This window comes from Geotrypetes seraphini, chromosome 15, assembly GCF_902459505.1.
Source record: "Geotrypetes seraphini chromosome 15, aGeoSer1.1, whole genome shotgun sequence".
Taxonomy (NCBI): domain Eukaryota; kingdom Metazoa; phylum Chordata; class Amphibia; order Gymnophiona; family Dermophiidae; genus Geotrypetes; species Geotrypetes seraphini.
In genome coordinates this window covers 39178955-39205316 of record NC_047098.1, presented here as the reverse complement: position 1 = coordinate 39205316, position 26362 = coordinate 39178955, and the positions used below count along the sequence as shown (strand labels likewise).

Genomic DNA, 26362 nt, shown 5'->3' with positions numbered 1-26362 from the left:
CCAGCATTGTTTGCTCAACGGGGCCTCCGTTTCACCAAACTGCGAGGCTTCTTCAGGAGCTGACTGGAATGCTTGGCTTTCAGTAGATATTCAGACTTTTATTAATAATGACAGGAGTCGCCATACAACAAATTACAAGCAATTGGAAGAATTGGAAGAGGCTTAACTATAGTTTTTGGTGGAATTAATTGTGTCATATGCATAAAATGGAAAGAACATTAGCCATTCAGAAAGGGAATTTTAAGAAATTTCAGGAGATTTGGGAGCCATTAGCAAAATATTGTAATGTCTAATCATTGTTTTCCCCTATAAACATGCACATCCGGGAGGGGGGAGGTTGGGAGTCTGATAGGATAATAAATTTAGATATATTGACTTGAGGGCCATTATAGAAATTATATATGTCAATCATTGTCACTCTTTGTTTTACTGCTTACGGCACCTTGGCTCACCATTGTCTTAATAACTGCTCAATGTTTTAATTTGTTTTATTGGTAACTATAATCTTTAACTTCAACTATTCAAGTTTCAATTGCTGTTTTTACTGTTGTTATTTTACTGTGGCTTTATTCTTTATTGCTGTTATTTTACAGTGGGTTTTATTCTTCTCTGCAGTCTCTCACCTGACCTTTCGCCGCCGCATAGCGGCGGCGCGCCGAGGACTCCGCCCCCTAATACCCCGGTACATGACATTTAAAGTCACGTCTCTTGCGGCGCACGCCGGAGTGCGCTGACACCCCCTTTATTCACAATCGACATCTTAAACAATTTGCTAACACTAATCTTTTCTATACAGTGCCTATCTTCCTAGCGACCATGAGCCTTCTTATCTCTGAGTCACCCATGAACCCATATAGCCAGGGCTCAAGTGAGCCTTCACACATACCGGTTCACTGGGGCCACCGGCCCCCAAAACCTAAAACAACCGAACCACGACAGGTACTAATTAAACCTCTTCAACTAACGCAAGGCAACACCTATAACAAAAATTACGCCTCTAACGTTATTATACCACCCACAATTCGTTCTAACTCTCTCATACCCAATTCAAATAAACTAAAGCTAGGACTTATAAATTCCAGGTCTATCAAAGGTAAATACCACTTAGTTAAGGAAAAAATTATTACAGAAAGCTTACATTTACTCTGCATAATAGAAACCTGGTTAACAGAAGGCGAAGAAGCTTACTTATCCTATTGCTGCCCACCAAACTACACATTTATTTTCAATCACCGTCAGAACCGAAAAGGAGGTGGGTTAGCCATAATTTACTTAAAGGATAGCCTAAATACTATCGAATATTCCACTGGAAATACTGAAATTGAATTCTTACAGGTCCAACTTAACTCTATTCCTAAAATTGACATACTTTTATTGTACATTCCACCTCCAACAAATCAGAATAGTTTATTTTCTCTTCAAAATTTGATCTTTGATTACAGTTCCACATCGGAATTTCCTCTAATATTAGGAGACTTCAATTTTCATTTCGACGATCTTTCCAACCCCCTCACAAAAGAGCTCTTAACCTACACTGAAATACTTAACTTACATCCCCTCATCCATGAACCTACACACAAGGCCGAACATATTTTGGACATGATTTTTATCCCCAAATCAGAGTATCTTTACTGCAACAATACCTTAAATACTCCAGTTCCCTGGTCAGATCATCACTTAATATCTTTCGAGTTAATGATAAACAATAAAATAAATCCAACTCCAATTCCCAAGAAAATAACTTACCGTGATTACACTAAATTAGAACTCTCTTCAGTTTCTGCTTTTCTTCTCTCAAGGCCTCCCTTATTAGAAAGTGATACCCTCGAACACCAACTTAATTCTTGGAACGAAACAATCCAACTCCTTTTAGACAAAGAGGTTCCCCTAATTAATAAAACAATACCTAACAAAAAAACCCAAAACCCATGGTATACACCAGAACTTTCACTAATTAAAAGGCAACTACGATCTTTGGAAAGAAAATGGCGAAAAAACAAAAATAACGTAAACTTAAAAGCTTTCATAGAACAATCTCAATACTATAAAAATAAAATTAATGAGTCCAAGAAAACTTTCTACTCAAATAAAATTAAATTAGCCAGAAATTCTTCTATCTTATTCTCTATATTAAAATCCTTCAATCCAAAACCTCAAAACGAAAATAAACGCTCAAATCTTTCAGCTCAAATCATGGCAGAGGCTTTCTGCGAAAAAATCACAAACATCCGTAAAAACTTTATCTCTGATCCTACCATTAACCCCTCGGAGTCACACACTAATAACCTAATCCCATGCGCTAAGTGTTCTAACTTTAAAGTTCCATCGTTAGACGAAATAAAATCAATTTTTCAAAGTATTAATTTAAAAAACACTCCCTCTGAGATCATTCCTCCCTTAATTTAAAAAAAATATTTTTCTTGCTTTGGCCCACTATTGCACTCAATAATTAAAAAAAGCCTTTCATCAGGGGCAGTACCAACAAGTTGGAAAGCATCAATAATATCTCCTATATTAAAAGACCATAAAATCAGCTATGACGACCCCACTAACTATCGTCCAATTGCTAATATCCCTTTCTTAGTAAAAATCACAGAGAAAGTAATATTCACTCAACTATCAGACTTTGCCAATTCTACCAATGCATTACATCCCAATCAAACAGGCTTCAGGAAACATCATAATACAGAGTATTCCTTAATTGGGCTCACTACCAATATCATTTATAATCTTGATCACCACAACTCGGTAATTTTATTTTCTCTCGATCTCTCAGCCGCATTCGACACAATTGACCATTCTCTTCTTCTTGACAGACTCCATTCTATAGGCGTTAGCGACCTAGCCTTGCAATGGTTTACCTCCTTCCTCTCTAACCGTACTTCTACGGTACGCTTTAACAATACAATTTCGAAACCTTTTTCCCAAAATTATGGCATCCCCCAGGGCTCTATCTTGTCTCCTCTTTTATTTAATATTTTTTTAGCCCCCTTACTAAACCTAAGCCAATCCATAGGTTTTACCACCTATGCTTACGCAGACGACATCCAGTTGACTCATGCATTCAACCCGGAAAACTCAAATGACATAGCTCAAATTAACCAAAAATTAGAACAAATAAAAAATTGGCTAGTACAAAACAAACTAGCACTAAAAGTATCCAAGACAAGGGCTCTATTTTTTCCTTCAAAACAAGACCTAAAACTATCAATCCCTTTTTCGATTAACAACACACCAATTGAATTAGCAACTTCACTTAAGATTTTAGGTGTAATCATCGATAGTAAATTCTCTTACCAAGAACATATTAGCAACACAGTTAAAAACTGCTTCTACCGTTTGCGCCTAATCCGTTCAATGTCCAAGTACTTAGAGCCAAAATCAGTAAATATTTTAGTCCACTCACTCATAATATCCAAATTAGATTACTGTAATTCCTTATTACTAAACATAACAAACAAGGAACAAAGACGTTTACAAATAATTCAAAACACCGCCATAAAATTAATACATCATGGAAAGAAATATGATCACGTGACTCCATATCTGATGAAATCTCATTGGCTACCCATTAACCAGAGAATAATATATAAAATAGCATTATTAGTCTTTAAAACAACTACTACAAATGAACCTCAGTTCATTAACCGCTTATTAATTCCACACTCCTCAAATCGCTCTCTCCGGTCTAATAGTCAGGAGCTACTTATGGTTCCATCATTGAAAATAATAGGAACTAGGCGACATGATATTTTTTCAGTCAAAGCCCCGCTTATCTGGAATTCTCTTCCTTTCTACATTAGGAATATCAAAGATCTCACTTTATTCAAAACTAATCTAAAAACATTTCTATTTAAGGCTTCCTTTAACCCTTAAACAGGAATCATCTTTTATCAATTGAAAATATTATAAACTCCGAAAATTTTCAACTTTTAGGTACCCCCATCCCAACGTTCTATCCTACCCTATCCAATTTTCTTCGTCTATCTATGTGGACACAATAACATTGTAACTTTTTACCCCACATGTTTTTCCCAACCCCTCCAGTAGTGTCTGTTTTGTTAAGTGTTCACGAATATGTTTGTTAATGCACAAAAATGATCTTAACTGTTTTTACCCTTATATTAATTGTAATGTTATTCGCTTAGAATTTTTAAGCGAACCATTAAATTTAAATAAACTTGAAACTTGATTGTGATGGTTTAGGTGGGAGGGGGGGATTAATTCTGAAATAGATATTAATATAATATTAAGTGTGGTACTGAAGTAAAAATATTGTATTTATTGTTACACTTATTGTAAGATTTGAAAATAAAGAATTGGGAAAAAAAAACAAAAACCCTGCACTATTGGACAAATGGAAGGGAGAGGAGGGGAGAAGCAACGTCGACTTTTTTCAATCGCAGATAAAACATGCCTTCCTCTCCAAAAAACTACTATAATTCAGGTAAATCTTGTAATTTGTTTTTAATGTAAAATTTAATGAAAACCCACAGCCAGAAACACACAAGACAAGGGTATCATATACGCGCTCAAGAGCTTTTAACAAGCTCGCATCAAACAAGCTTGTCTCTCCCATAAAGAAGCGTGATTTTACTACCCTCCACTTATAAAATATATAGATACACTTTTTTTTTTCATTAGCCACAGTCAAAACACAAGTGCTGGCATTGTAACAGTACCCCCAGACAAGTGCTTTTTGTTGCCAAAAGCCAACACTGCTCTTCGAAAATGCCTCAGCAATTTTTAAGAATCCACCAGAGGGCTCATTTCAACGTTAAAGAGCACATTTGCATGCCATTGTCAGAGACTGCTAGAAATCTTGCTAAAGATAAAGATGATCTGTTTTGCTAATCCGCCGCTAAAATGCGTGCAGGCTAAACTGCCGAAAAACAGTTTAGTGACTGCGTTAAAGTTTTGATAATCTTGCCCCGAGTGGGGATGGGGCTCAATGACTGAATTGAATACTGCTGATAATCTTAGTTTCTTAATTGCCTCTTTATTACCCATGTTATTTTAATCATTCCCATAAAAAATCTTAATCTGCTTACTGTAGTTCCAGCCCTCCTTTCCTTCTTGTCTCTCTTTGTTAATTTATTAGTCCTTTAAAGCTAGTATTTGCCCTAGTATTGTTGTGTGTTTTTAAACTGTATTTTAGTTAGTAGATGGTTTTTAACATTTTTGTACACTGCCTAGAAGGTTTGATTAGGCGGTATAAGAAATTTTAAATAAACTTGAAACTATCTTGAATAAATTGTAAGCTGTTTCAAGCAGGGATTCCCTCATGTGTTTATTACAGCTCTGTGTACATGTCAGTTGTGCTACAGAAATGATTAATAGTAGTAGACCTATCAAAACTGCCATTTGTTTTGTCTTCATGAGCAACTGAAATTAACTTCCAAATAGTAAGATGTTTACATGCCTTGCTAATCCTCAATACGAATATATAAACAAAACAGCGGATTTTTAGACCGCATAACCCATGAGTTCGATGCGGTTAACAAAAAATGTTAAAAAACAAAACAAAACATGTTACACTGTGTAGAATGCAAAGGATCTAATTAGTCAGAAATTTTGAAAACAGAAATGTTACACAAGTACAGCATATCAACAAAACTTACCATGTACATGGGGGACCCACACAGAGTGGCAGCCATCATGTTACTATGCAGGTACCGAGCAAAGCCAAAGTCCGCTAACAAGAAAAGAAAAAAAAAGCAACCTCATGAGAACAAAATTAATACAGAATGTTAACATTTTTATAGCTGGCCTTTGTCTCTCTCCACTTTGAAGTTTTGCAAGAGTAATTCCAAATGAGGTATAACTGTGCCAGCAATATTCAGCTTAACAGAGAAAATTGCTACAAAGCATCATGCCCGAGGGAGATGAAGCAATATTTGAAGCCTGATCAATATGCTTTAAAAACAAACTGAAGGCTGCAGGAACCCAGGACTTAATATAAAACCACTTTTCATTTGAATTGATTATAATCATTCCTAAAACTATTCATAAAATGTTCACCTTTTAAGTAGTACTTTTTTCAGCACAAACAGGTTAACCCTTTGGGTTGGAGAAAGGGCATGATTTTCCAATAAAATCCTAGGTGCATCCTCAATAATGAAGGGAACGGATTTGCTTCAAACTATCCAAGGTTCTTTTTTGTGTGTCTTTTCTAATATTTTATCTAAGTCGAAATTCAGAACACTATTTTCTCAGCAATAGCAAGAATGCATATAATTACTATACACAGGATACATTTTCTTCATTTTCACACCCTACCCAAAAACAATTACTATGTGCAAGTAAAGGAGAAATTAGGCTTTATCTGCTGATCAGCTTTCCTTTAGCCCCTCCAGACCAGCCCAGGCTGATGGCTTACACCAGTGTTTTTCAACCGCTGTTCCGCGGCACACTATGTTGCCTGGTGTGCCGTACGGTGCAGACCCTGATTAGGCTCTGACGCAACCGGAAACAGGAAGTTGCAGCAGAGCAGAAGATTGAACACTGAGCAGCCGCGCGTGCGCGGCTCTTTGGGAAAGCGTGCATGTCGCCGAAAAACAAAACCTACAAACTAAGGTGAGGCGAAGGGAGAGAGCTGGCTAAACAGTAGGATCGATTGGGCAGGCGAGTGGTGGCTGCGGGGACCGTGCGATCGCTCGTGTTCCCGGCTCAAATTGGAAGGAGGGAGTGAAAGGGAAAAGGATTCTGGGCCAAGGGGATGAAGACGGAAAGAAAAACCCACAGCAGGAAAGAAAGGGAAGGACAGGCAGGTGAGCCAGATGCTAGAAGCAGGGGGGGGGGGAAAAGAGGGAAAAAAGCTAGATGGGATTGAAAAGAAGAGACACACTGGTATGGAAGAGGAAGATAGGGGAAATCTGGACACAGGAAGGTAACAGAAAGAGGGGAAATTATGTGCATGGGGCATAGGGACAGAGACATAAAGGGGACATGCCATGGGGATGGTATATGGACACAGGGGGGGGCAATGACAGATACATAGGGGAGATATTAGAAATGGAGAAAATAGGAGCACAGAAGCGAGATGGTTTGTGGGGATGGGACAGGGACCGAGCTCGCAGGCTCCAGTGGCTTGCACAAATTACATTGTAACGTGCCATGAAAATAAGAGGGAGGAAGGTAGATAGATAAGCCACGTGAGAGGAGCTGAAGGGTAGTAGAAAGGAACAGATGGTAAAGGAGGGAGGGAAGGGTGGTGGTGGAAAGGAATAGGACAGACATTGAAGGAGGGTGGAGAGGAACAGACCCCAAAGGGAAATGTGGAAGACAGAGTGGGAAGAAGACAGATGCCAGACTATGGGGGAGCGGAGGGAAGAAGATGGGTGCTAGACCAATTGGGGGGGGGGGTGAAGGGAGAGGCACAGTAACAGCAAATGGAAGACGTAGAGAGAAGACACACAGTGGATGGAAGGAATTGAATGAGAAGATGTGGAAAGCAGAAACCAGACAACAAAGGTAGAAAAAAAAAATTATATTTATTTATTTATTTTTTGCTTTAGGATAAAATAGTATATTAGTTGTGTTGATAAAAATTTATAAACAAAGCCCTGCCAGCTGAACATCTCTTTCTCTAGTTCAGCAGCAGGAACTTTGATTTATAAGAAAGGAATAAGCTAAATATTACAGTACTAAGGCTTATATAGATGCAGCGGGGACGGTGACGGGGTGGTGAATGGGATGGCAGTGGCGGTGACGGGGCGGTGAAAGGGATGGCAGTGGCGGTGACGGGGCGGTGAAGGGAACGGCTGTTGACGAAGAGCTACGTGTGTGTCTTTCTTCGATTCCAGCCAGAATATCAGCTTTGTGTTCAGCCAAACAGGCCCAGGTTTCGCACTGAATAAAGTATTTTATAATTTTTCACTATTCTATTTACTTAATATTTCATAATAAAGTAATTATAAAATACTTTCTTTGTGTTTATTTGATTCCTATTCAAGAGAATTACTTTATATATAGTCAATATAGGCACAGAGTTAAATTTTTTAACATTTTCTAATGGTGGTGTGCCTCGTGATTTTTTTCATGAAACAAGTGTGCCTTTGCCCAAAAAAGGTTGAAAAACACTGGCTTACACACTTCCATCAGCAGATGCTGACTGAGATCTTCTGGTTTCTAGTGAGCCTAAAATAGTCCCCCCGGTCAGTATTTCTCAGTCTCTGGCAGATGAATGTGGTAAGCCTGTTTATTTCTGGTTAGTTCAGAAGGTCCGGGAACTCTTAGTAGCAGTCTTAGTCTTTTCCTTTTGATTAGCAGACAGAAAAAAAGACCTCTCTCTCAGTGCTCTAATCTAATCCTTAGATTTATAAACTGAATTGTCTTCCAAAAAAGAAGCTCGACTCGGTTTACATAAAGATATTTAACATATTTAAATCGGATCTAATTAGCAATTATAAGAAAAATGATTTAAACATAATCCACAACTTTAATAAGATGTGTTTCTAAAGATTTCCTAAAACTTGAAAGTAAAGGAAGAGTTCTAATATTTACTTGAAGTTCATTCCAAATAGATGTAAAAGCATATGAAAAAGCATATGAAAATGTTGGTGATATCAATCTCCACCTCGACGACACAAATAACAATGACACATCTGAATTCAACAACTTCCTTACCTCTCTAGGTTTTCCCCCACCCACCCCATCCCCAACCCACGAAAAAGGGCATACCCTAGACTTCACCACCTTCATGGATCTTACTGCCTTCAAAACCTCAACCGACGACACTCGCTGGGAACAAGTCCCCTGGTCAGATCACTTCTTAGGGACTACCTGTCTCCCTGTCTTCATGTCACATCTTGACTCCCCACCCCACTCCTCTCATTCCATAACCTTCCGCAAAAAAACCTCAAGCAATCTATTCTGGTCCAAACTCCTCAGCAAACTCTCCTCCAACCCTAGACCTACAGATCCCGAATCACATTGGCACAACTGGACCGCCCTCTCCGAGTCCACCTACCACTCCCTTGCTCCATTAACCACCAAAACCATCTCCTACCCCCGAAAGGCCCCCTGGTACCTACCTCTTCACAGAGAGTTGAAACAGAAATGTCGCGCTTTGGAGCGCAAATGGAAAAAATCTAAATCCCCCTCTGATAGACAGACCTGGAGGACCAATATTAAATTTTACAATTCAACATTAAAAAAAGCCAGAAAAAACTTCTTCGGAGACAAGATCTCTAGATCCAACAACCAGATCAGTGCGTTGTTCAACATCTGGCGCTCCCTAACTACAAAAAAAGACCCACCTTCGCTTCCACCATCTCTACCTGCCGATGCCCTTGCAAAGTTCTTTAATGAAAAGGTTACCACTCTAAGATGCTCCTTCCCTCCCACAGTCTCCTACAATTCCCTGACCTCTATTGATCTCAACCCTACCTTACCTGTATCCACCCCTATTCCTGCCGACAGATCCTGGACCACCTTCGAGCTTGTCTCTGAACCGCAAGTCTCCAAACTCTGCCTCAAACTAAAAACTTGCAAGTGCATTTTGGATCCTTTCCCCTCCTATCTATTCGAGAATATCCCTACACAGGCCATCGCTTCCCTCACCGACCTTATAAACTCTGCCCTAACATCGGGCCTTTTCTCCCCTGACATGGGACACATTTCATTGTCCCCTCTACTGAAAAAGGCCGACCTTGATCCCACCATTCCATCTAACTACCGTCCTATAGCAAATATCCCTCTCCTAACCAAGCTATTAGAATCCATCATATCCACCCAACTCTCATCCTACCTAGAACGTTTCTCTATCCTCCTACCCCACCAATTCGGCTTCAGACCCAACTTCAGCACCGAATCCCTCCTGGCCTCACTAATCTCTAAGGTACAACAACTCCATTCTCACAACAAATTTGCTGTTCTTCTTCAATTCGACCTCTCCGCAGCCTTCGACGTCGTTCACTACGACATCCTAATCTTCCAACTCTCCGAAATAGGCATTAGCTCCACAGTCCTTGATTGGTTCTCGAAATTCCTACGCTTCCGCTCCTACACCGTTAACACAAACGGTTCCTCATCCCCCGCCTGGAAGCCGAAATGTGGAGTCCCGCAAGGCTCACCCCTCTCCCCTATCCTTTTCAACATCTACATGTCCTCTCTGAAACTCCTTCATCTATCCCCCCTAGAAACTCTCTACTCCTATGCGGACGACATCCTCATCCTCCTCGAAACTGACGCGAACCTCTCGAACCTCGCCGAGAACATCTCCACATGTATTACGAACCTCCAATCCTGGGCCCAATCTGTACAAATGAAACTGAATGAGTCCAAAACCAAACTACTCTGGCTCGGCCCAATTTCAGATCATTTACCCACCTCCATCCCTCTACCTTCCGGCCCCACTCTTCAGCTTGAGTTTTCAAGCAAAGTCCTAGGCATCATCTTAGACTCCTCTCTCTCCTTCAACGATCACCTCAACTCCCTGGTAAAAAAATGCTTCTTCAGCCTCCATATGTTGAGGAAAGTAAGATCTTGCTTTCATCATTCTCATTTCGCCATCCTCGTTCAATCCACCATCCTCTCTAGACTAGACTACTGCAACTCCATCTATATAAGCCTAACTAAGAAAAACCTCCTTAGACTTCAGCTAATTCAGAACGCCGCGGCCAAGCTTATTTTCGCAAAAGGCAAGTTCGATCACGTTTCCCCACTCCTCTCCAAGCTCCACTGGCTCCCAGTATACTCCAGAGTCCTCTATAAATGTGCCTGCATAGCCTTCAAGATTCTACATGGCGTCCTTCCTCCCGTTATCCCACTCTTCTGGAATTCCTCAAACCCGCTCTCTTCTAGACCCTCCCAAAAACTGAAACTATCTTTCCCATCTATAAAAGGTATATCCCGCGCAGGAAAACTCGGAACATCCCTCCCCTTTAGAACTACGGAACTCTGGAACAACCTCTCATCCCCACTCAGAAATTCTAGCTCCTTCCAATCCTTCCGTAAACGCTTGAAAACTTGGCTCTTCTCAAAAATCTAATCACCTCCCGTTCTCTAGTTCCCTGCCCCTCTCTATCTTCTCAGTCCCTCTCCTATACCCTTTCTTTGTAGTTCCTTTCCTCTCAACCTCTGTAAACCGTGCCGAGCTCTGCGCACGCGGAGATGGTGCGGTATACAAACCTAAGGTTTAGTTTAGTTTAGATCTAGAAAAGGATCATAAAGATTTTATTCCTTTAAGTGAAGGAGAAGATAGTTTATATATCTGGAGGTTTCTTGACCTCATGGACAGTAATGAGTTTAAAGACTGAAATAGAGCACATGCAGAAAAGAGGTTAAGGCCCGTGGGAGTCTCTCTTGCCTTGGGGATGTCACATCCTCCCCAATACTGATTTGTTCCCCAGTAAAAGTGCCTCAGTTCACCTTCCCTCTAGCACAAAAGGGAGCCTTGAGTGCTGTCCAGGGATATTTAACAATTCCATAAGGCTTTTGCTACACTGTCTAGAAGAGCTATCTGCAACAAAGGGTGGTGGACACCTGGAATGCACTTCCAGAGGGTGTGATAGGACAGAGTACAGTTTTGGGGACCAAGAAGGGATTAGATAATTTCCTGAAGGAAAAGGGGATAGATAGAGGATTACTCTACAGGTCCTGGACCTGATGGGCCGACACATGAGCGGACTGCTGGGCATGATGAACCTCTGGTCTGACCCAGCAGAGGCACTGCTTATGTTCTTAAACTTGAACACCAGCTATTTTAAAATATAAACCCCAAGTATCAAGTGATGTCTGAAAATATACAATTCCTTCTCCTGGCAATCAATCACTTTCATACTGTACAGTTCAAAATCTAACATTAACAGCATACAGGAGCCCACATTCTGCAGTGAGTGTAAAGCTAGAAAAAATTGCAATCTATGACACTGAGCCAGAAATGAAACTAAGAAGACTAGAGGATCCCTATTGTTATTCTATAGTTATTTCTAAATTATGGAAGAAGTAATTATTTAAAGTGAGGTAGTACTTGTTCAAGCATGGATTGTAAAGGTAGCAGCAGGAATCAAGCCTCTTTTCTAAACCAGTTATTCATAATAACACATAACTATTGCTAGATCAAACTATTTTCCTAGAGAAGTCTATCTGCAGGTTTCTAAAATAAAAAGGCAAGAGAACCTCACTGAGGTTAAAACAAAGTAAACTCTCAGTTATCCAGCACCCTTGGGGACTTGTAGAAGCCGGATAACTGTAGTTTACTGTGGATGGGCAGACTAGATGGGTCATTTGGCCTTTATCTGCCGTCATGTTTCTATGTTTCTACCCTGCTGGTACCCTCCTCCCACACACACAGCTCTGCCCTCTCTCCTGGACCCTCCTCACTTACCCAAAGCAACAGCAGTCCTGGCCCACCGACCCCCATCCTTACCCTGAAGCAGCAGCAGTCTTGACCCACCAACCCTCCTCCCTCCCTCACTTACCCAAAGCAACAGCGGCAGCCAGTTAGCAGAGGCAGTGCTGTAAACAGGCTACTCGTGGCCAGCCCCAGCAGGGCCTTTCCTCTGAGGCTGGCTGCGAACAGCCTGTTTACAAAGCTGCCACTGCTGCTTCAGGTGAGGGAGGGAAGGGGGTTGGCGGGACAAGACCGCTGTTGCTGTTGCTTTGTGGCTGAAGGGAAGGGGAGTTAGCAGGTAAGGACTGCTGCCACTTTTGGGGTTGGAGGGGGGTTGACAGGTCAGGACCGCTGCAGCTGTTGCTTCAGGGGCTAGAGGCAGGACAATTTTTTTGCCAGTTGGGTAAGAGTGCTGGTTGCTTGAGTACTGAATAAGCAGGATTCTACTGTATAAAAGTATACACAACAAGAACAACAAAAAAAAAGATTTAAAAAGCAGCAAAAATTCAGAACAGCAATCAAGCTCTGATTTGACACTTTGTTAACAGGACACCAATTAATATACTGGTTGGTACCCAATTTACCTATTTTGATGCGAATGCCATTGAGACTCGCCTTCTTCCGAGTAACATGAGATAACAAGATATTCTGAGGTTTCAGGTCCCTGTGAATGATCCCTTTACTGTGCAGGATCTGCATGGCAGCTGCTATCTGCTGCAGGAACACTCGGATAGTATCTTCACTCAGAGTCCCTTTAGCTGTCAAAAAGAAATAAAACAAATATATAATTCTTAACAATGGTCACAAACAAATGTTCCCTCTAATTTTTCATAGGCTGTGTGCGCAAAAAATTTCATCTGTGCGCATTTTAAAGAAAAACTAAATTTGTGTGTACTATAAAAATGATTGCCAGAGGGCCCAGAGTTCAGTTATGGGCAGGTCTTTGAGTTTAGTCTGAATTAACAAAAACACAATGTAATTTTAGTTACACTTTATGTAACAAAGTCTCATTTCAATAAATCATTTTAGGCAAAAATTTATTTTAATTTGTGTGCGTTATTTTAATTTGTGTGCACGCGCACAGCTTAGAGGGAACAGTGGTCACAAATATTACAATTCCAAATAAACAAAACTGTGGAAACACAATGTTCTTGGACCTTCTTTTATTCAGTAAATCCTTACTTAAAAACGCTGTCCAGGATTTAGCTTTAGAACTTATATATTCCCTCCACTTCTCCAAGACTGCTGTGCTAAGGGAGATCTCATAGGAACTGAAGCAACTGTGCAGAATGCAAAAATGCTTCTCTTTTACCCAGTTCAGTTTAATAGTCCACAATGCAAAAATGCTTCTCTTTTACCCAGTTCAGTTTAATAGTCAAGTTTCAAGTTTATTTATTCTTAATGAATCGCCTATTTAAAATCACTAAGCGATGTACAAAGTCTAAATACATATAGATTAATACCTTAACACATACAAATTAAATGTTATTGACAATATAAAGTAAAATTTTCTTAAATACTAAACATACATGCCCTTATACCAGTGGTCTCAAACTCAAACCCTTTGCAGGGTCACATTTTAGATTTGTAGGTACTTGGAGGGCCTCAGAAAAAATAGTTAATGTCTTATTAAAGAAACTAGTCTTTAAGCCCGTTACATTAACGGGTGCTAGAATAGATGTGTCTGTCTGTCTTTCTTTCTTTCTGTGTCTCTCCTTGAGCACTGTCTGTGTGTCTGTATGTCTTTCTGTCTCTCTCTCTCTCCTTGGCTGCTGACTGTCTGTCTCCACCTGTCATTCTCTGTGAGTGTCTGTCTTTCTGTCTCTTTTTCTCTCTCCTTGGCTGCTGTCTGTCTTTCTGTCTCTCCTTCTCTCCTTGGCCGCTGTCTATCTGTCTGTGTGCCTGCCTTTTTGTCTCTCTCTCGCTCCTTGGCCACTGTTTGTCTGTCTGTCTCTCTCTCTCTCTCTCTTTGGCCGCTGTCTGTGTGTCTGTGTGTCTTTCTGTCTCTTTCTCTCTCCTTGGCCGCTGTCTGTGTCTCTTTCTATCTTTTTCTCTCTCTCTAGTTGGCCACTGTCTGTCTTTCTGTCTCTCTATCTGTCTGCCTTTCTGTCTCTTTCTCTCTCTCTCTCTCTCTCTCGTTCCTTGGCCGCCGTCTATATGTCTGTCTGTCTTTCTGTCTCTTTCCCTCCCTCCCGTTCCCCGCCTGCGCAGTGCTCCCCTTCCTTTGGCCACCCCCCAGCCCCCCCACCCCCTCTGCAGCAGCACCACCAGCTTCCAACAAATCCTCATCCTCGACCTACCCAACGAACTGAAATTCACCCAGAGGGGAGAGTGGAGGCAGAGGAGAAGGCCGTGCGACCAGGGAGCGGCAGTGGTTGTGGCCTTCCCTGCCCTAGCTCCGTAGCTCGGTTGCCGCCGCCTCCTTCTCTCCCCGATGTCAGCTCAGAACGTGCGCATGTGCATATGCCACACTCTCCAACATTTTTCTGCCGACCACAGAGTACGGACTCACGGAGCCACGAAGATTTAAGTGCACATGCGCGCTAAGGGTATTATAATATACTAGTATTTTAGCCTGTTACATTAACGGGTGCTAGAATGTATGTCTGTGTCTTTATTTCCGTCTCTCTCTCTCTGTCCTGCTGTCTTTCTTTCTGTCTGTCTCTGTCCCTGGCCCCCTTTGTCTGTCTGTCTTTCTGTCTCTCTCCCTGTCCCTGTGTCTTTCTTCTTTTCTTTCCATCTCCCTTCCTCCCCCTTGTGGTAGAATATATGTCTGTCTTTCTGTTTCTCTCCATACCCCTGTCTTTTTCTTACTGTCTCTCTTCCTCCCGCTGTCTTTCTTTCTGTCTCTCTCCCTCCCTGGCCCCCTTTGTCTGTCTGTATTTCTGTCTCTCCCCCTGCCCCTGTGTCTTTCTTCCTATCTCCTTCCCTACTTCCCTGTCCAGCAGCCGCAGCATTCCCTCTCCCTCTATTTACCGCGAGAGGAGCCTGCACGGACCTAACAGCCCGAGCCCCCAGCAGTGTAACTTCCCGGCGGCTCCTCTCACAATCGCCGCCTTCTCCGACGCAGGAGCAGCTCGTGAGAGGAGCCGCTGCAGCGTCTTTGAGAAGTTGAAAAAAACTTCGGCCCGTCTCCGTGCTCGGCCACGGAGGGCTACAGCTACCGCGGCCTGCAGTCCCCGACAGCCGCCGCGGCCGACATCCGCCTTGCCGTATTTTTTTTTTAATTGAAAGACGCGGCGGTGGCTCCTCTCATGATCCCCACCTGTGTTGAAAGTCTGATGTAGGCGGGGATCGTGAGAGTAGCCACCGCTGCGTCTTTCAAAGAACCGTAAGCCACGCATGCGCACTTCCTATGGGTCACTACAGCTCACGGAAAATGGACCCACGCGATGGGAGTGCGCATGCGCGGCCTAGCATTTTATTATATTAGATAACAATTTTGCATGAGGTAAAAATCTTTATAGTTTATAAATCTTTTCTTCTTGCTAAGTCTTAATAATAATATTGTAATTTATAGCAAAAGAGATATTTATATGATCAAGAAAATGTTTTATTTTACTTTTGTGATTATGATAAAACATACCGAGGGCCTCAAAACAGTACATGGCGGGCCGCAAGTTTGAAACCACTGCCTTATACAGTAATTAGCAAATCGGATTATTGTTGGTTGTTCAAGGATATTACAAATGGGAAAGAACAACTCCATTGTTGAGACAACTGCACTGGTTTCCTAAAGAAGCATGAACACTTATGAATGTTAATATTCAATATTATTCATAGTTCTGCACCATTCAAATTAATTGTCATTTTCTTCCTCTGGGAAGGCTTTGTTCAAATGGTCAGTTAAAGCTTATTTATCCATCTGTTGATAGCATTAAATGCAAAAAAGTGTCCATTCTCTAATGCTCCCTTACCAATCTGCAAAGATTTGAAATGTTTGGTAAGAAGAAATTAGGTTCTTACCTGCTAATTTTCTTTCTTTTAGACTCTCCAGACCGGTACAGGTTTCACTGATGGATAACAGCTCATCATGACCAGCAGGTGGAGACTGAGACCAAACCTTTGCTTATAGTACTTAATAGTTGTCTCTCCCACTATCTAACAGTCTGCTGAATAGCCAAGCAGAACTACGAAAAGCTAAGTAGAAACATAACACCCCTAACAGGAAACTAATATACAGGAATGCTGTTGGAAAATGCATAGAACAGGCCCCTGCAGCAAAATGTCCCCACAGCTTGCCAGCTACGCCAACTGAGCCACAGCCGCTGTTCTTTGATCTCCCCTGCCTTAAAAAAATACTAGAACCCACAGAAAAAGCAAAATCTTCACGTGAAAAAACCCTGCAAGAACAAACGATAACAGACAGGGTGGGGTCCTGTACCAGTCTGAAGAGTCTAAAAGAAAGAAAATTAGCAGGTAAGAACCTAATTTCTCCTTCTTTGTCACCTCTCCAGGCTTCACTGATGGGACGAACCAAAGCAGTACCCATCAAGGGTGGGACCCCCAAAGGGCTGACACCAGAACACACTCACTAAACACCATGTCCCAACGCGGTTGAATGTCCACACGGTAATGCCGAACAAAGGAATGCAAAGAAGACCAAACCACAGCTTTACAGCTATTCACTGGAGGCACAAGAGAAGACTCAGTCCAAGAAGCTGCCTGACCCCAAGTGGAATGAGCCTTGAGAAATTCCGGAACAGACTTCTTCTGAAGAAGATACGCAGAAGTGCTAGTCTCCTTAATCCAACATTTATAATATTATTATAATATATTTTATAGAATAATTGATGAAGGGTGGGTGGGTAGGGTTTTATCTGTACTGGTCTATTAGATTATAAGTGTTAGATTTTAAAGTGCGATATTGGATTAATTTATGAAATAATTTTGTGCACTTGTGTGATTTAAAAATGAATAAAGAATTAAAAAAAAAAAAAATCCAACGCACAATGGTAGCTTTGGAGGCGCCACCCCCTTACGAGGACCCGGCTAAGAAAACAAAAAGATGATCTGACTTCCAAAATTCTGCAGTCCGCTGAACATAAGAGCGAAGGACCCGACAGACATCCAACTTGTGCAACTGCTTTTGCTCCGAAGAGCCCTCCTGACTACCCAACACTGGGAGGGCTACTGACTGACATGAAAGGGTGAAACCACCTTTGGCAGGTGGAACTGGGAATATTTCTTTTAGTAATTCATCTTCTTCAAGTAGTGGTTGTAGACCTCTTATAATTTTTCTTAGTTTTTCCAGCTCTGGATTGTATATCACTACTAAGGGGGTCCTTCTATCATTGTCTTGTCCTTGTAATGCAATAGGTTTTCTCTGGGTGTTAAAGGATAAGCAACACAAAACTTTTGTGGACACAGACATAAATCACTTCTATCAATAAAAAAAAACGTACTGTTTCGCCTCTCCAACGGGCTACCTCAGGGGAGATTCTTTCAGCTCTTCCTTTGTCCTGACACCATCAAAAAACGGAACTGAATTCTTCAGGATGGCCATCTGTCCAGAATGACACACCTATTGCACTAGAACAGGGATGCCCACACTTTTTGGGCTTGCGAGCTACTTTTAAAATGACCAAGTCAAAATGATCTACCAATAATAAAAATATTTTTTTAAAACACAGCACACTGTATGCAGAGAAAATGCTAATCATCATTTATATTCCAGGGGTTTTTCAAAGAGGTCAAGGCAGATGACTCTATGCAATGTCACCTCAGTAACAACCATACAAAAATAGACAAATATACCCCCCTCCCTTTTTACTAAAGCACGATGGTAGTTTTTAGCATAGGGAGCTGCGCTGAATGCCCTGCACTGCTCTTGACGCTCATAGGCTCCCTGTGCTAAAAACCACTATTGCGGTTTAGTAAAGGGGAGCCATAGTGCAAAATATAGACAGCAGATATAAATTCTCAAAACAGACATTTTGATCACTAAATTGAAAATAAAATCATTTTTCCTACCTTTGTTGTCTGGTGATTTCATGAGTCTCTGGTTGCACTTGCATCCAATATTTCTTCCCTTCTTTCAGCCTCCTGTATGCTTCCTCTCCTCTAGACCTCATTCTCTCCCCCAACTTTTTCTTTCTTTCTCCCTGCCCCCTTCTTTCTCCCTGTCTCCCTGCCCCCTTCTTTCTCCCTGTCTCCCTTTCTTTCCGACTCCCTGTTCCCCTTTTCTTTCTGTTTCCCTTCTTTCCTTGTCTCCTTGCCCTCCCCCAAGCCACTAGGTTTGCCACCATCGCCATCGGGGAACTGGCCTCCAAGCCACCGCTGCCCCAAGCTCTCCCTGCAGAAGCGTCGCGCTGACCAGCATTCCACTCCCTGACGTCATTTCTGACGTCAGAAAGGAGTTCCAGGTCAGCCAGGCAGCGATTGGCTGGCCCAGAACTTCCTCTCCTATGTCAGAATTGACATTGGGGAGCGGAATGCTGGTCGGTCCGTCGCTTCTGCAGGGAGGGTGGTGGGGGACATCGGGGAGAGGAAGGCTGATCAGCCCAGTAGATCGGGACGGCAACACGAGTCTATCACAGAGTCCGGGATGGGCTCCACGATCGACTCGCATTGCCTTCCCGATCGACGTATTGGGCAACCCTGCATTAGAATATACATCATAATAAGAGAGAATCACCTGAACCAGGTATCCCCATGTTAATATACAGTTTGCATAGTAAACCCAGAATCCCCCACCCCTTCCCAGGAGGAATACCTTGATGTTTAAGGCAAGGACTAAACATAATATCTATGTCCATGAGAGGAAGCGTCTTCAATCCCGCTAGGCTCAAACAATTACAAAATCATCAGTGTTAGTACCATTATTATTATTACCGCATACTCTTAACATCGTTGAGACCTTGAACCAAGTGATCAGTAGTCAATATAATGTCCAACCTTTGGCATTCCACTTATCAAACAGCCTCCCGGCTCCAATGCTAGAGAAGATCAGGGTACTCAGGTCGATTTCCCAGAGGACAGCTTAAAGTCTGATTTTTGCCTCATCAGTTGCTTTTTCCAGCTCCTACTTGCTGTCACTTAGGGTGAGTGGTAAAGCAAGCCGGGTTTGTTCCAACGATCTCAGCGACTTATGAGACTCCCGATTCTCCAAAATTCATTGCGTTTCCTCACAGGTTTCAAGTTTATTAGGATTTTATATACCGCCTATCAAGGTTATCTAAGCGGTTTTACAATCAGGTACTCAAGCATTTTCCCTCTCTGTCCCGGTGGACTCACAATCTAGCTAACGTACCTGGGGCTATGGAGGATTGAGTGACTTGCCCAGGGTCACAAGGAGCAGCGCGGGGTTTGAACCCACAACCCCAGGGTGCTGAGGCTGTAGATCCAACCACTGCGCCACACACTCCTTAATCAAATGGAGCTTTTACCCTGGTAGTAGAACAATAAAGCAAATGGGTATTTCCATTTACACTTGATGTTTTGGTTTCTCAGCTGTTGCGTAACTGGTTTCAACACTCTTCTGTGTTTCAGAGTTGCAGCTGCAAGGTCCAGGTACATGTCTACTGAATAAGTGACCCAGATTAAGCTTTCCATTGTTTTTGCTTTAGCCAGGATGGCTTCTTTCACTTTGAAATCAGAGCAGCTGGCAAGAATATCCTTGGCTTTATTGTTTCTCGTGCTCCCCATTACCCTGTGGGCTCTAACCAGTTTTATATCTTTGGGAGCCAAAGATGTCTCAGATTCTGTCAAAATATGACTTGCCATTTTTTGCACCACTTCCTCAATATTAGTGTACTCGGGTGTTTCTGGGTGTCCCTAAATCTAAGATTTGCCCACCTGCTTCTGTTTCATAATAGTCCACCTTTTCTGCTAATTCAATGTTGGTTGTTTGCAAAGCAGTTTCAAAGTTCATCAAAGCTGCATGCTGTTCTTGTAAGGTCATTTCCACCACTTCCTATATCTCTTATCTCACTGCATAGATCGGATGCCAGTTCTGTTAATTCGGCCCAAATCGTCCCCAGATCTGACCTGATTTACAATCGAAGCTTATTTGTTCAAGATTACAAAGAGCAGCTGTGGGATTTGAACATGGCTTCCTTTCACTATTTGGCTACTCTTCCACTCAAATCAATGGATCCCTTAGCAACCAAACACTAACGCTGCACTTTTTTGCAACAAACTTTACTTAAAATATTTCAACTTGGGAGAAGAAAGACTGCACCTGAGAGGAAGTTCTAAGTGGTCTCTCTGAGGCTCTTTCTTTTGTGTTTGAAAGTTTACCTTTTATATTATTTCATGCTGAAAAGGAAGGACAAGCCACACACCTTCGTGTGCCGACTGAGCCCTCGGACTGGCTTGACAGGTCATTTTGCTGTGGAAGCACAAAGGACACCAGAGCAAATGTGAAAGGGAGAATTGTGAATGTAATCCTGCAACTTTGGTAAGAAATTTTGTTTGGAGCCAGATCACAAGTAGATTTTGAAATTTTTTATTTATTATTGAGATACTGGGCAAAGCAAATCTACCACACTTACATAATTTACCGTTCCCAACCTGATAACTCAGAAAAGCAAACACAGCAACACACCGAGAACGCCCACCAGATTAAAATTAATTTAAAAGAGGCTCTCCCAGAGGCCTTCCTAGCATACTACACCCACCATCACCCAAAGCAGAGAAAATAAATATCATGAAAACCCTTCCTACATTTTTCCTGCACTATAGAGAAATACACAGCAAGTCATCAGATTTAGATACACAAGTGCAAGGACAAAGGAACCGCAGACATCTAAAAGTCTAATCTAGAGTAACTACTACCGAGCCACGCTCCTACCCCTTTTAAGGTACTGAACACTGTAAGAAACGAGCACAAATAGACGTGCCTCTGGTAGAACTATAAAGCATACTAAGTCACACGCATTTACCTGCCCTCACATGCTATCACAGGCCGAGCACCCCTCATCCTATGCAGTCGGGAACGGGGTCCAGGCCGATCCCCCGTGATCTGCCATCTCTACCTTGCTATTCCCCCCATCCCACCTTCAAACTCACACCTGAAATCACCCACCGATTTCCTTCTCTGACACCCTGCCCCCTCTGACACAACTTCTTTCCTTCAGCCGCCTTCCGCCAAGGCAAAAAAACAGGAAATGGCATCCGTAGTGAGCTGTAAACTGGAGCAGGGAAGGTCCGCGGCTGTTCTGTTGTTCAATCTTCTCCTCTGACGCAACCGGAAACAGGAAGTTGCAACAGAGGAGAAGATTGATAACTTGAGCAGCCTCGCGTGCGCGGCTCTTTGAAAGCGTGCGGCTGGGCGAAAAAGAAAACCGGCAAACTCTGTATCTAAGGTGAGGTGGAGGGAGGGAGATGGCAGAACGCTACGATTGGGCGGGTGGGGGCTGCTGGACCGCGCGATCCTAGATTGCCTCACTGCGGAGACAAGTCCATTCACTGCTCCATGGGGTGGTGAATGGCCTTGTCCCCGCCCCGCAGCGACCATTATTTTTTCTTTCCCCATTTCGGCGAGTTACCCGCGGCTAGCTGTGGGTAACAATCACCGTGTCATTCTCTAATCAGCAATTTCTCTTAAGATCACAACTTATTCAACTTGGGGGTATTTTTGGGTGGAATTAGCCTTGCAAATGTAAAATTAAGTTGAGCTATGTAAAATATATATTCTATGATCTAAACATCAGGTTACCTTTATGAACTCTTGCCCATTGAATTTCCATTTACATCTGCTTTGTAGTATACATAATTTGCAGCTGCTTTTTCTTTCATGATTTGTGTTTATTTTAAGAGATAATTGCCTGAAATTGTGTCTTACCCACTCCTGAATTGTGGATTGTTATAACAGAACACATGGTATGATGTATTTTGCATTTTTTATGTTATTTTTTGTGCTTTGTTGCCTTATTTTCTGTATAAAGAAGTTTTCTTGTATTTTTAAAGAAAAAATGCAATAAATATAAAATAAAATTTCAACCTCATGAAAAAAAAGAAACTATTATCCTAGTAGGTGACATAAAATTGATAAAATGGCAAGCTCATGACCACTGCTCTTACAAGGGTGTGACTGCAGCATCAATTAGTAAAAAAAAAAAAAAAAATTAAGTAGAGTCAAACCTCGGTTTGCGAGTAACGCGATTTGCGAGGGTTTTGCAAGACGAGCAAAACACTCAAGCAAATCATGCTTTGCAAACCGAGCGTTGACTCCCCCCCCCCCAAAGAACCGGCATCATCCGCCCACCCAAACCCTTACTCCAATCTGGCACCGGCACGCAGCACCAACTCACAGGACGTGCCGATGCCAGTGCCTGAAGATCCTGCCTGGGCCTTGAGCATCTGCGCATGCTCAAGGCCTTCTGGCTCTCCTCTCTCTGAGATTCTCAGGGCGAACGAGAGCCAGAAGGCCTTGAGCATGCGCAGATGCTTAAGGCTCAGCCCAGCGGCAAGAGGAAGGATCTTCAGGCACCGGCATGACCTGTGGGTTGGTGCTGCTTGTTGGTGCCAGATTGGGGTAAGGGTTTGGGTGGGCGGTTGATGCCAGTTCTCGGGTGTGGGGTGGAAGCACACCAGGGGCCTCGGGAGTGAGGTCATTTTGGGATGTGGTGGGGTGGAAGCAAGCAGGACCGGTAGCCTCGGGAGGGGGAAACCAATCAAATAAGTTACCCTACAGGGAAACTCGCTTTGATATATGAGCACTTTGGTTTATGAACATGCTTCTGGAATGAATTATGCTCACAAACTAAGGCTCCACTGTATCTAAATCTCTAGAGATAAGATCTGCAGATGAAGCTGAAAAAGATCTTGTAAACCTTAAGGTATAGCAAATCTAAGCAGGAGCAATAGAGAAAGAAATCCTTTACCTTGCAAGTAGTCCGCCAAGTCTCCACCATTGCAATACTAAGAAAAAGAAGAAAAAACTAAAAAACTCGTTTGTCATTTGCAGCATATTTCTAACACTTTACACACATTTTCAATGCAAATTGAAAAATAATTCCATTCAATTCATTCTCCTGGTCTATCTACTTAACTATTTCAGATTTACTAACTGACATTTTGAAGAGATTTACCCAAGGTGGTTTATAACGTGTAAGAACATAAGAACTGCCATACTGAAATAGACCAAAGGTCCATGAAGCCCAGTATCCTGTTTTCAACAGTGGCCAACCCAGGTCCCCAAGTACCTAGCTAGATCCCAAGTAGTAAAACAAATTTTAAGCTGCTTATCCTAAGAATAAGCAGTGGATTTCCCCAAGCCACCTCAATAATGGCCTATGGACTTCTCTTTTAGAAAATTATCCAATCCTTTTTTTATACCCCAAACTGATTTCAACACATTCTCCGGCAACAAATTCCAGAGTTTAATCACATGTTGTGTGAAGAAATATTTTCTCCAGTTTATTTTAAATTTATTTATTTTAAAAATTAATAGACCGCCTAAAACTAAGTGGTTTACAAAAAATATACACAAAGTAAAACAAGACAGCATGTAAGTCAAGGACATTGTCTATCATACTTTCCTATCTATCTGTAGCTTCATCACGTGCCCCCTAGTCCTAATATAAGCAATTCACATCTACCTTTTTCACTCAATTCAGTATTTTTATAGACTATCATATCAGCCCTGAGCCATCTCTTCTCCAAGCTGAAAAGCGCAAGCCACTTAAGCCTTTCCTCATAAGGAAGTAATCCCAAACCTTTTATCATTTTTGTCATCCTTCTCTGTACCTTTTATAATTCCACAATATCTTTTTTGAAATACAGCGACCAGAACTACACATAGGAGTCCTTTTACAAAGGGCGGTAGCGGTTTAATGCGCGGAATACTGCGAGTTAAACTGCCTGCCACGCTAGTACCTAATGCCTCCATAGACGAGGCGTTATGATTTTAGGCTGCCGTGGGGGTTAGCACATGATGAAATGTCCAACGCGCTAACCCCCGTAGCGCGCCTTAATAAAAGGAGCCCATAGTATTCAAGTTGTGGCCATACCATAGAGCGATACAAGGGCATTATAACATTTTCATCTTTGTTTTCCAAACGTTTCCTGATAATTCCTAACATTCTATTTGCTTTCTTAGCCACCACCACACATTGAGCTGAAGGTTTCAATGTATTCTCAACAATGACTCCTAGATCCTTTTCCTGGGCATTGACTCCTAACATAGAACCCAACATCACATAGCTATAGTTCAGGTTCTGCTTTCCCACATGCATCACATTAAACGTCATCTGCCATTTTGACTTCCAGTCTCATAAGGTCCTCTTGCAATTTTTTACAATCCTTTTGTGATTTAACAACTTTGAACAACTTTGTGTCATCAGCAAATTTAATTATCTCACTAGTTATTCCCATCTCTAGATCAATGATGTAGGCAACTTATATTATAACTATAATAAAGTGCCCTCAATGTAACAAACAAATTAGAATAGTGAAGTATATTTAGAAATAGTCAAATTAAATTATAATAATAGCAATGAGAGTATGTCATCAAAACAGCACAGTAGAAATAGCAAATAAGAACATGAGAATTGCCGCTGCTGGGTCAGAACAGTGGTCCATCGTGCCCAACAGTCCGCTCCCGCGGTGGCCTCTAGGTCAAAGACCAGTGCCCTAACTGAGACCAGCCCTACCTGCGTACATTTCGGTTCAGCAGGAACTTGTCTAACTTTGTCTTGAATCCCTGGAGGGTGTTTTCCCCTATAACAGCCTCAGAAAGTGTTCCAGTGTTCTACCACTCTCTGGCTGAAGAAGTTCCTTACGTTTGTACGGAATCTATCCCCTTTTAACTTTAGAGCAGGGGTAGGGAACTCCAGTCCTCGAAGGCAGTAATCCAGTCAGGTTTTCAGGATTACCTCAAAGAATATGCATTGAAAGCAGTGCATGCAAATAGATCTCATGCATATTCATTGAGGAAATCCTGAAAACCTGACTGGATTGAGGAAATCCTGAAAACCTGACTGGATTACGGCCCTCGAAGACCGGAGTTCCCTACCCCTGCTTTAGAGAGTGCCCTCTCGTTCTCTCTACCTTGGAGAGGGTGAACAACCTGTCTATCTACTAAGTCTATTCCCTTCATTATCATGAATGTTTCGATCATGTCTCCTCTCAGTCTCCTCTGTTCAAGGGAGAAGAGGCCCAATTTCTCTAACCTCTCACTGTCCGGCAACTTCTCCAGCTCCTTAACCATTTTAATTGCTCTTCTCTGGATCCTTTCGAGTAGTACCGTGTCCTTCTTCATGTACGGCGACCAGTGCTGGATGCAGTATTCCAGGTGGGGGCGTATCATGGCCCGGTACAGCGACATAACCTTCTCCGATCTGTTCATGATCCCCTTCTTAATCATTCCCAGCATTCTGTTTGCCCTTTTCACCGCCGCCGCACATTGCGCCAACGACTTCAACGACTTGTCGACCAGTACTCCCAAGTTTCTTTCCTGTGGGGTCTCTCCAAGTACCGCCCCGGACATCCTATATTCATGTATAAGATTTTTGTTACCAACATGCATCACCTTACATTTACCTCATTTGTCATGTTGCAGCCCTTTTCTCGAGCGTGTTTATGTCATGTTGCAGGTCTTCGCAATCCTCCTGCGTCTTCACTACTCTGAATAACTTCATATCGTCTGCAAATTTAATCACCACACTCGTCGTACCAATTTCCAGATCATTTATAAAATATGTTGAAGAGCACAGGTCTAAGCACGGAACCCTGCGGCACTCCACTCGTGACACTTTTCCAGTCCGAGTATTGTCCATTTACCCCACTCTCTGTTTACTATCCGCCAGCCAGTTTTTAATCCACGTGAGTATTTCACCCTCGATTTCATGGCTCGCAATTTTTCAAAGTAGTCGTTCATGCGGAACCTTGTCGAACACCTTCTGAAAATCCAGATATACAATGTCGACTGGGTCACCCTTGTCTATCCACATGTTTACTCCCTCGAATAAGTGCAGCAAGTTCGTCAAGCAAGATCTTCCTTTGCTGAAGCCATGTTGGCTGGTCCTCATCAGATCGTATTCGCCAAGGTGCTCAATGATACGATCTTTATCAGCGCCT

The 26362-nt window shown here is 42.2% G+C and overlaps 1 protein-coding gene across 1 annotated transcript in view; it reads right to left on the bottom strand.

The window, feature by feature from the left end:
* The window catches only part of ULK2 (unc-51 like autophagy activating kinase 2), a 252205-nt gene that overhangs the window by 121983 nt on the left and 103860 nt on the right, over window positions 1–26362 (bottom strand). The window contains exons 5-7 of the mRNA XM_033921554.1: window positions 23167–23203; window positions 12922–13095; window positions 5622–5695 (exon numbers count right to left, since the gene is read on the bottom strand). Of these exons, the coding sequence (XP_033777445.1) occupies window positions 5622–5695; window positions 12922–13095; window positions 23167–23203 (285 nt within the window). The remainder of the gene's footprint in view (window positions 1–5621; window positions 5696–12921; window positions 13096–23166; window positions 23204–26362) is intronic.